The sequence below is a fragment of the Lactuca serriola genome, chromosome 5 (genome assembly GCF_051521515.1).
Source record: "Lactuca serriola cultivar US96UC23 chromosome 5, Lser_US96UC23_V15, whole genome shotgun sequence".
Classification (NCBI taxonomy): domain Eukaryota; kingdom Viridiplantae; phylum Streptophyta; class Magnoliopsida; order Asterales; family Asteraceae; genus Lactuca; species Lactuca serriola.
Window position 1 is genome coordinate 9,960,400 of NC_136412.1, and position 12,281 is coordinate 9,972,680.

General features: G+C 38.1%; 1 protein-coding gene across 1 annotated transcript; it reads left to right on the forward strand.

The window, feature by feature from the left end:
* Positions 1–221: 221 nt before the first annotated feature.
* Positions 222–1,057, forward strand: LOC145051954 (protein NDR1-like). The gene has a single exon (XM_078999776.1). It carries the CDS (start codon positions 348–350, stop codon positions 999–1,001), a length of 654 nt encoding a protein of 217 aa, XP_078855902.1. The 5' UTR covers positions 222–347; the 3' UTR covers positions 1,002–1,057.
* Positions 1,058–12,281: the final 11,224 nt, after the last annotated feature.

The following is a 12,281-nucleotide window of genomic DNA, read 5'->3' on the forward strand; positions in this document are numbered from 1 at the left end:
GGATGCTTTTTGAACTGTTCAACAAGTTCAATGGGAAATATTGACAAAAAAAAAACTCAATAAATAAATTTGTACAAATTCAGAAATAAGTTCCCTTAAGTCATTATCCCCAAAATAAAACACCAAAATTTCTGATATAATTGTACATAACTACATGTATAATTTTGCTGAGGTAACTTGAGAATGAATGGTGAGATATTTATTTTATTTAAGCCACTTGTAATTTACTCGGCTGTTTCGCCAACATCGGGGAGAAGGAGAATTTACCTTCAAAACAGTGTCACAGACTCACATCTCTCTCTCTCTCTCTCTCTCTCTCTCTCTCTCGCCGGAACCCCAACCGAACGATGTCCGACTACGGCCCCTCCGACGGCGGATCAGGCTGTTGCAGGTGTTGTTTCAGCTTCATCCTAACCTTAGGTCTCACCTCCCTCTTCCTGTGGCTGAGCTTACGCACTTCAAATCCAGTTTGCTCCATCCAAGACGTTTACATTCCCGCCCTCAATAAAACCCTAAATTCAACCTCCTATCAATCTATCTACCTCGATCTGAAGCTCGACAACGAGAACAAAGACAAAGGTATTTACTACGACCCGCTCAACATCACTTTACATTATTACATCAACCAATCAAATGGAAATGGAATCCCTATTTCCAACTACGCGCTCAAAGGCTTTTATCAAGGACATCAGAAAAAAGCACGTCGGAAAAACTGGACGGACACACATGGGGTGCCGTGGGATGTAGCCGTGAAGACCGGTGGTGGACCGCCGGTCTTCAGGGTGGATTTGGCGACGGCGGTTAGGTTTAAGATATTGTTTTGGAAAACAAAGAGACATAGACTCATACTTGGGGCTGATTTTGAAGTTAGTGATAGAGGTCAGAAACTGCAAAAGAAAGGTACAAGGTTAAAATCCGGTGCACCGGAGTTGTTTTCCGGTAATTCTCATGTAGCTTCCTCATTGGTTGTTTTTTGTACCTTCCTATTGGTGGACATTTGAATGTAGTCTTTTTGTATTATTATTATTTTTTTTATATATATATTTTTGTATCTTCATTTGCGTTTCCAAAGCACTTATATTGCTATCATGAATCATGATATAATGTCTACAATTATCGGTAAAATGTAAACATTGTTGTTGACTTACAAGGTTGACTACTACAAAAAGGATAAAAGGACCGGTTAAATACCATAAAGGATCTGGTTTGCAACCGAGTTTTTTTTATAGGGCGAGTCTTATAAGTAAAATCTAATAGAGTCTGGTTTTACAACTGGGGCTTATTAAGCAAATACAACCCGGTTTCGTTATATAAACTGGGTCTTTTTCTTGAACCACAAAGCGTTCCATATGACTATATAGTCCGGTTCTCACACATACAATCAGGTTCTATCTTGCAAGTTAGATGTAGATTGTGTCTAATTATATAGTCCAGTTCTATTATATACAACTTGATATTTTCTTTTGATTGGTTGTTTAATATTTTTTTCTATTAAATATACAATACCAAAATGCTTATTTTTACAATAGTTACATTTGAATTTTTGCACTTAATAAGTAATAACCCAAATAAATAAATCCTTTTATTAATTTCCGATGAATTTGTACATATTTACATCCACTAACACTAAGATACAGTCTTAACAAGATGTTTACATATGTAACCCAATTGAAGGATTTTGACACCAATCTCATTGCCACAACCCATTTCCCATGCTCATCATCAATTTGTTGATGTTGCTCGCTTGAAACACCCCAATATATACAAGCCAATCAAACTTGATATGCACCCAAAGACTCATATGTTTCTTATTGATAAATGTCCATCAAGCCTATCGACACCTACCAAGAGAAAACAAAACATATTTAAGCAAACTCTAAAGGCAAAACGAGCTATTACACATAAACAAAAGATATAAAATATACATAGATTGGAACCCTTAGTCCCTTAGTCTTCATACTTGTCATCTTGTGTTCATGTACATCACTCCCCAATCATCTTATCCAACATAATAACAATAATCACAAAAGAAAAATGAATAGTCAGATTCTTACAATTTTTTGGCAATCATAATCAATGCAATCAACCTTGATCTTCTCATGTTTTTCTGGTTCCTTTTCAAAATTCCATCTACCAACTTTCTGCCCAACTTTTCCTTAATTTTTGCAACAAAATGGTCACCATGAGGTGTATAGCACTCCATGTCCACAACCATTTATGGGGCAGAAAATATAAGTGGATTTTATATCAATAGAAAGGAAAAAAGAATAGAGAAAAAAATGAAACACTAAACAAACATTGGACACTACTTTCTACTGTATATAAAATAGGAGAAGGATGTTATATTGAACAACTAACCAACATACATATTAGAAAAAAATAACTAAACCAATTTTGTACATAAAATACATGTAACACTCTAATTTTTCAAATAAAATTTTCATTTTTAAAACCTCATAAAACACAATTTCACATTTTTCAAAATAACATTCATAAGTTGTTCAAAATACAAGACAACAAAATGTTTGACAATATCCTAGAATCCTCAAAACATAATCTCTAGTTGGTGTGTACAATCATGTTGGTGCCTTCTCACGATCCTGAGAGGTACCTGAAACACATTTCATACAACACTGTAAGTACGCAACTTAGTGAGTTCCCCAAAATATCACGCACAAATAATTAGCCTCTCATGGCTATATCTCGATAAGGACCTTCCGGTCATGTGTCTTAGTGAAGCCCTTCCGGTCTCACAACTTGGGTTAGACCCTCCAGTCCGGTATCTCAGAGAGGACCCTCCGGTCTCACAACTCGGTATGGACCCTTCGGTCCTAACTCAATAAGACACAAAATAATACACAACATAAATCACAAAGACAAAATGCATGATATCACATAACTCAGTATAAGCACATAAGACCATCCGATCAACAACTCATATAAGACCTGTCACACCCCCGGACCAGAACGGCGAAAACGTTCGAGGGCAGGTGACTTCATTTTGTAATATCATACCAAGTGTATATAAATGAAACATAGACATCGTCTTCACCATACATATAAGATAACAACATACATGGTTTGCATCATTGTGTTTGTACATAAAATTACATCCCAAAAATAGCAAGTGTATGGTGAAAACAAAATACAACAAATGTTCAAGTTCCTTAGCTGCCAACCTGTTTAGTGAGTTTTGGAGAATACAAGTTATTTTGAAAAGTTTCAACATAGAATGTTGGTGAGTTCATAAGCGTGTTTATATGAATACTTTGCATTGGTTGTAAACTCCATAAAATATGATATTTTCTATAAAAATAGGTTGTGAGTTTTGTTTCAAATCTTGTAGTGTTGCATGTGTGTTCCTGTTTTATCTTGGTTGAAATATATATCGAGAGTGATTCCCAGAAAATCATGTATTTTCTGTGTTATGAGATATTGTGGTATTAACCCCTAAGACCGGAGTGAGATGGATAGTACAAAATAATCAACACAATGTTTATACTTTGCAAAACTGAGTGGTATATATATTCAGCGTAAATCTTATAATAGTTTTGTTATTCTCTATGTGAGTTGTTATAACCATACGAATATTACAGAGTGTCTGTCTTGATGTTCTTCAAGCGCCAGTTTCTAAGAAGACATTTGTCACCCTAGACTGGTCTGTCTCGCTGTAGCGAGCAACTCAGGTGTGGGGTGTCAACCCCGTGTACATCTATACACAAATTCTCGTTCTTCCTCCAGGAGACTATGGTTATAACTACAAGGCTTACGGTGTACACTAAGGTAGGTGCGGTGAAGGTGCGTCTCACAAGGGCCTTAATGGAATTTACGCGAATAGTGTGTTTCATTATTCCTCGTTAGAAAAAAAAATATTACGAGTGTATATTTTTTAATATAATCCATAGATACCAAAAATATATTCCTTTTTATCGAGAGTGTCAGAATAGTCGTTTTTATTGTCGTTATTAAAACAATCCATTGTTAACGAAATTTTCCTGAGAGGCCCAATTTGCATAACATTGACACTAAGGCCTAATTAACATAAAATGTGTCATATAATGCCCAATTAGAATTGAATTGCCACATAAGGCCCAATTTTAGTCCAAATTGTTATAAGTGACCCATTTTACTAAATTGTTCAAAAATGGCCCAATATTATCCAAAATGTCAATAATTGTCCATTTTTGCTAAATAATCCGTTTTTGGCCCATTTGATATAAAAATGTCATATTTGGCCCAATTTTGTTAAATAGCTCATTTTCGGTCCATTGTAAATGAAAATGTCATAAAAATCTCATTTTTACCAAAAATGACAATTTTAGCCCAAAAATACCGAAATTGATATCAAAGGCCCATTTTAATCAAAAGTAACCATTTTGGCCAAAAAATACCGAAAATGATATAAAACACCCCTTTTTTTTTATCAAAAATGTCCATTTTAGCTCAATAATACCGAAAATGATATAAAAGGCCCATTTTTTTAATAAAAAATGACCATTTAGCCCAAAATACCGAAAATAACATAAAAGACCCATTTTTTTCACTCTATTGACAAATATGGTCCCTTTTGATATTTCTTTAGTTCTTGGTAAATTTTCAAACATGTTTAACATATCCAATATATTATGAAGTTACATAAGGTAACTTATCTACCAATAACTCTAAAACTTGGATGAAATATCGAGTTCATGCATGTTTACCAAGATTTCATAGCATTTCTCACACCATAACATGAAAATATACACATGCAAGCATAAATACTAAGATTTTACCCAAACTAAGCTTGTATTCCCCCTAAAGATAGAAAATCATGAAAACAAGGGGTATGAAGATCACCTTGGGGTTTGATAGGTTTTGAAGAGAAGAATGAAGTGAGTTTTCGGTCTAGCTTGCTACTTGAAGAGATTTTCGAACCCAATATGGTTCCTAGGAGCATAAACACGAAAAGACAGTGGTTTTGAGGAATGATCTAGCATAAAATGGAATAAAACAACTTGAGCATGGTTAACAACTTACCAAGTGGATGAGAGGCTTGAAGAGGATTCTTTGAAGATACACACAAATTTACGATTTCTTGGAGGAAAAAAAGTGAGAGAGCTCTTGAAGATTTAGAGAGGAAGGAATATGTGAGTGAAGGTTGAAATGAGAAATGAGGAAGGTGTGGGGTGGTCTCGACCGGTTTAAGAGGGAGGAGAGAGAGGAGGTGAAGGGGATATTATTTGATGGTTAAGCATAATACACCTAGAAGTATGGTGGAAAAATTGCATGGATTTCCCCCATGCAAAGGTGAGGTGACACCCAAAGTCAACACCCACCTTAGTTTTTTTTTTAATAAATAGGTCGATCAGATTTAGGGTGGGGGAAAAGAAAGGAATGTTGCGCTTAGGTTTGAAGTGTAACCGAGAACCATAAGCCCAAAGGGTGTTTTCGGTTTAAAGACCCAAAAATAAATGGTTCTCGGCCCAATAAATGATCCATGAAGGGTATTGTTCCAATCAAGAGGTCTTCGACCCAAATGTGGACCAATGAGATTAGTTGAACAAGTTTTCGGCCCAATAGGGGCCCAATAATGATTCTCGGCCTTGGAAGGTCCATTAAAGGTCTTATGGCCCAAAATACTATTGCATAATTAATTTCGGCCCAACTAGGGCCAAATGTGGATTTTTTTGGCCCAAAGGAAACAAGTGCGGAGATTACCGGCCCATTAGGCCCAATAAGAGAGTTTTGGATGTATAAGCTGATATATCATTGAAGTTTGGTTCACATTTAAACATGGCGTTACATGGTTACTGTCACACCCCAAAACCGGAACGACAGAAACGTTATGGGGCGAAGGACGTCATGTACAGTATCACAACAATGCATAATAGTAAACAAGCAACAACATCATCCATTGCATTAATAGTATAATTTAATACAAGGTGTTCTGTCTATAGTTTATAAGACACCAAAAATGAATAATCAAAATAAGGACAAGTCTTGAAAGCTCCGTCTTCTCAAAACCTAGTCATCGGTACCTGTCTACTGGTGACTTGAGAGTAGATCAGCATTAAAGCTGGTGTTCATAAGTATTTTAGTGTCATTGTTTGTATGAAAGAGTTTGTAAATGTTTTTGTAAATGTTTGTAAGAGTTTGATGTAATTGTTGTATCTCCTAGAAAATCCTATATTTCTACTTTAAATGTAGCCTTCTACCAAGACCCGAATGTTCTTTGTGTTGTTTGTTTGTAAAAGTGTGTGTTTTTCCCATGTATTACTATCATTACCAAAATATAGTTTTACATTACCGTTTATGTAAGAAGATCACAATGTGAATGCAATGGGAAATTAACGATGTACTGTAGCATTGCATATAAGTAACTACCAATGTACTAACTACCTTAAACCAGTTTGTTAATTAGGGTAAAATGTGATGAGGCTGTAACCATACTTGATTGACTAGTAAAACACGATGATCAAAGACATCGAAATGGTATGATATTCGTCACCCGTATACCTACAGGTCCCACTGTAGCTAGCAGCAAGGTGTAGGACAGTCGGTCCCGTATAGATCTATACACAAACTCACGCTCTCCCTCCAGGAGACTCTGGTTACAAAACGTGACATAGCAGTATATTGCCATGCCATGAAGTAGTGGCTCATATTAAAGTTATAGTATTCTAATGCTTGTATAGTATGTTCTAGTGTATTGTATGTTCTCTCTGTTCTAGTGTATAGTATGTTCTCTTTGTTTCTCATCATAATATATTATTTCTATTTCTCATAATAGTAAGTTTGTATTGACTCATGAATGAACTGACTCTTGTATGTTTCAATGTACTAGAAATAGTGAGTAGTAAATCCCTAAACTATACCTATTATAGTTTACTATTAATGTTGTTTGAATGACTAAGTATGTTTGTACACCTTTGCTACCCAAAGTTGTTGAATTAATGTAAGAACTTTTATATCTATACATATATATATATATATATATATATATATATATATATATATATATATATATATATATATAACTAAAATTCAAACGAAACTCGGACAAATAACCGGATACCCTAAGTCCACAACCAAACAAGGAACAGGAAATAAAGTGAGTTATCAGTCCTAAGACCTTTCAACCTTACTTATATAACTATATCTATATAGACATGATTTTGACAATATATGTTTAAAAGAGTTTAATAAAGAGTTTAGCCTATAAAAGAGTTTAACATAAAAAGGAATTTTAACCATTTGAACGGTAATAGATGACTTGATGTCAGTTTAAAAAGTGTTTTGAAGAGTTTGATTGATAAACAATTGTGAAGTATATGAAATCCACTTGTTTGATAGTTAATAATCACATGTGATTGATATAATAACTATAATGTTATCAACTTGTATCCCCCCCCTCTATAAAAGCATTTAAAATCATTTAAAAGGTAAATTAAAGGGGTATGAACTCACCTGTAGTGAGTGATACGAAGGTAAGATCGATATAGGATGCTAAGTGTCAAGTGAAGCCTCAAGCACAAAAGGATCCTATTAAGCATATAATGATCCATATATGTATATAATTAGTGTATATACAACTAAACATGCAAGGAAACCACTTTAGGGACTAGGAAACACTTGGACTGAAGTGTTTTAATCACATATGATTTATCAAATAGAGTTTACGGCCACACCTTGGAGTTTATGGCCACACATTTGGTGTTTACGACTATAGGGCATGACTTTAAGGGGTGTTTATTTAACACCCCGATTATTTTATAATAAATAAACTAGGTTAAATAAACCAAATAAATAAATGAACCCCGGGATGAGAAATATATTTTATATTATTTTTTTCGAGCCCTAAATCCATAACAATTAATGGATGTTAGTTATGGGAGTTAATTGTAGTAAATTTTGGAGTGTTGGGGGGGTTTGGTGTAAATTTTGGAGCCACTTTGTAAAGATTTCCGAGGGCAAGGGCTAAACTATAAGTTTTGGAGTCAAATTGAAAACAAAATGATGAGGAGGGGCTGAAGTTGGATTTTTGGAATGAAGTTTGGATGGACACGAGTTTAGACCCGGTACCACCCTTCCCTCCTGTCACCCTCATGTGTGCAGCCTCCATATATAACCCATGACATATTAACCCTAACCCTAATTAATAAACCAACCGCCACCTTCCATTCTTCTATTTTTTCGGTGCCGCCACCACCGTGTCGAGGTCGCAAGTGAGTCGCCGAAGCTCATCCTCCTGACGTCGGAATGAGAGCACACCTGTCATAGGATTGATTGCTGCTGTGAGACGGCGGACCTCAACCGTCATCATCGGAGTCACCCAGCCGCCATCCGTCGTCGCGAGTGCAGCTAGTCGCCGCCATCGCCTGTTCAACCAATGAGGAGGCTGTCCATCGCTTCCTTTCCCTCCGACTGCCATGAGCCACCGTGAAGTGGTTATGATTGGGAGTGTTTCCCTTGTTCAGCTCGTGTTCCTGGAAGCGTTCATGCCCTCTGTTGACCGGAAAAGCATGGGAACCACCATGGCAGCCCACCATGGTGGCCATTACGTTGTCGCCGCCGTGTAACCTTCCTCCTGCCAGCTTCTGCCGAATCTTGGCACCACCAACCACATCTATGCGTTTATGCATATGGGTGTGTATCCTAGTAGACAAGTTGTATTTGATTTTCATAAGTTTGTGGTGGTTTGTTTAGCCAGAAAATGAGAACAGCCACCACCACCATCATGAGGTGGTGGCTGGCTGCCGCCTTGTACCGCCGCCGGCCACCGCTAGAGTGGCTGTCTGTTAGTTAGTATGTGTGTGTGTTATTTTGTGAGTTCATTATAAAAATTGTAAGAAGCCAAAGGAATAATGAAAGAAATCGAAAACCACCACCATAGGGTGGTGGCTGCCGCCTCCTGCCACCACCAGCCGTCGTGTCGGGTGGCGGTGTGCTTATTTGTGTTGGGATTGCTAGTTTGGGGATGTTTGGTCAAGGGACTAAAACCCTAATGGGCCCAATGAGGCTTAATGGACATAAAATCTCAAACATGTGTCTAAGGGGCTTAATGGACCCTAATAGATCCAAGGACTTAGCAAATGGGTCTATTGGGCTTAGATGGGTTGGAAACCCTAATTAGGGTTTGGAAAATCCTAATGCCATGAAACCCTAATTTGGGATTTATCGTGATCGCATCGGTATTAATTAATGAACTTAGAATATTAATTAATAATCATTTGCAATCAACCTAAGTCAACATTGGACTTAATGGATTAAGTCCTTAATGGGTTAAGTAAGAAACACTTAACCCTAATTATCATTTTATGTGAAACCCTAATTTCACTTGGGCTTTGTGTTAGGCCATCCAAGAATAAGCAAATGGACTAGAATAATTCAATGGGCTTTAGGGTAAGGCCCATAGGAGGGTTTAGGCCCAATTTGGAAAATTGGGCCATAGTTGGGCCTTGGTCCATTACTAGACTCTTGGGGTCTATGGATTGGACCTTGGGCTTGGGTAAGTTAAGCTTGGGGTAATGTAGTAATTATTCGAAGTATGTAATTATAGTTATGTAGTGGAATCCAATTATTAATTGGGTGTTATTTTGTTGTTGACAGATCGGGACTCTGTCATCTAGCAGCTGGGGACGAGTCTATGAGACTTCAGCAGTGTGGGATTGAGTCTGCGGGACTTCAGCAGTGTGAGGTGAGTCCTTTTCCAGTAGGAACGGGTCTAAGGCCACAATACCGGCCCGTTTAGATGTTAGTAGTACCGGGCGGTGCCCGATGCAGTGATTTAGCTTACATGTTATATGTTATGTGTTCTGGACTTCGGTCTGATGCCGGGCAGGGCCTGATGCAATGTTTTAGCTTACATGTTATATGTTATGTTTTCTGGACTCCGATCTGATGTCGGGGCATTCCCGAGAAGTAGTTATGGATGCTTGATGTCTTTGTGATTCATGCATGTTTTGTTATGTGTAGCATGTCGGGAAAGCCCGATACAATATATGTGATTATGTTATATGTTATGTTATGTTCAGTTTATTCTGGACTTCGATCTGATGCCGGGCGGGGCCTAAGATATTCCGGACTTCGGTCCGATGCTGGGCGGGGCCCAAGATATTCTAGACTTCGGTCCGATGCCGGGTGGGCCCAGTATATGCATATGTGATTCTGTGTATGGTATGTGGTAGCTTGGGGGAGACTCACTAAGCTTCATGCTTACAGTTTTCAGTTTTGGTTTCAGGTACCCAGTTTTCAAAAGAGGAGCTCAGAAAGATTGCAGTGCATACACCATTGTTCAGCCTGGGACGTTTATACTTGATATACATGACAGTTGTTACAGTAATCTGAGATACATTGTTTATGATTTTTCTATATCGTATGATGACTATGGTTTTATTATTAAATTAAAACGAAATTTTAGACCGTGTTTTTGGGTCGTTACAAGTTGGTATCAGAGCCTTGGTTTGAGGGATTCGGGCATACTTCCGGGTGTGTTTGAACTCAAACTAAGGAATTGGTATAGAAATTTTCAAAAGGGAAAATCAATTTTTGTAAAAAGGAGTTTGAGAAAAGAAAAGAGTTTTAGAAAAAAAAAAAGCACAAAGAATTTTTAGAAAGAACAAAACTTTGAAAAGAGAAAAGGGTGTTGTTCATGCAATCAGCCGAGCTCAAGTAAGTACTCCCAAATTACCCATACAATTTTATGTTATGATTATCAGTTTCAGTTTCAGTAGAACAACATGCTAGAATAGGACTAAGGATCTAGGAATGACTCCTTATGTGCATGCTTTATGTGTTTCAGCCTTATAATAATTGCATGCTAGTATTGAGTAGACAGTAGTAGGATAGCCTGTTTAGGTTATGCCTGATAGTATGAGCTTATCATTGTATGCTAATACAGTTTCTTTTATGAGGATAGATTTTCCTGAGTAGTTTCTTATGTCTGAATGTTGCTTGCTTAGTGCCTTGTGGGACTCTGAGTGATGGGAGTTAGCCATTAGGTGAATATGTCACGTCACATGTGATCAGGGTTGAATAATCTCAGAGTGCTGGATTTGGCCCTATTGCGCAGCTCTTGTTTGAGTCCAACCGTTGTAGGGACGGTTCTTTTACTCGAAGGATTATCTGAGCCTCGTCACATGTGATGGTATTCAAGTGATGGCTAATTGGCATTACAAGGAGGCCTTCAGCAGCTGAGGACTGGTTTGGGTGGAGTCAGAGATTTCCCTAGGGCAAGCCTAGGATGAGATAAGCAAGAGATCAATAGTAGTAGTAGAAGGGACTTGGTGGAGTCGAGGCAGTACTTGAGGAAAGTATGGATGGATGTGGAAGGTAGTATGGGCCTGTACTACTGAAAGCAGAGGATCCGTACTCGAATCAAGGAGGGTTGAGATAAGACCAGGGAGCTTGTAGTGTGTGAGATCCCTCGAGTTTTGATGAGTATTAGGATGTTATTGGTGGTATGTTGCCGAGTATAGTGATGCTACGTGATGGACCAGATGGTAGTTCTGGTGTCGGCGGGGGATCAGCCTCGGACTCTAGAGCCAGGCAGATTGATGATCAGATGAGGGAGTTCTTTCCATCTGAGAATTACACGCTGTATCATTGACCAGACTCCTGTAATCCTCAGTGTGATCAAGTAAGGCATTATAGAGATTTGTGATGAGAGGTCGAGTGTGTTATGCACTGAGATAGCAGTCATGATAAAGACCCGTACATTGATGTTTTGGGAATTCAAAGTTTGTGAGGCTTCAGATTGGCATGGGGATTAGGGACCCCATTGTTAGCAGCATATGGTTGGCAAATGTCACCAACACTTACCAGACGTTGTCTCGAAAGGAGGAAATATTTTACTTACTTCCTGTCTCTTGAGGGATAGAGCACGAGATGGATAGGAAGAGGTTGGTAGTGAGTTAAGTGATGATGCGGTTGATGCTATGTCATGGGATGACTTTTAGACTGGATTCTGGGCAGATTGTGCCCAGGCGATTGAGGCGCAGTAGATGGCGCAAGAGTTGTTAGATCTCCACCAGACGACTGAGAAGACTGTGGCAGAGCTCACTACCAAGTCTCGTGAAAGAGCGTATAAGGTACCACAAAATACAACAGATGAGGAAAAGAAGAAGGTAAGTTATAAAAACATACTATAGAGTGATAGCAGGGAAATCGTGAGTATCTTGAGGTGCAAGACCCTGAATGATATGACTTCTAGAGCCTGAGAACGAGATATGGACTTGGAGCACACTAGTAGAGGGAATCAGATCAGTTGCTTATATCGAGGGGTCTCGGGAGGGGACCCTAGA

What these genes read in the sequence shown, in the direction of transcription:
- LOC145051954 (XM_078999776.1), top strand. Translation starts at nt 348, where the DNA reads ATGTCCGACTACGGCCCCTCCGACGGCGGATCAGGCTGTTGCAGGTGT.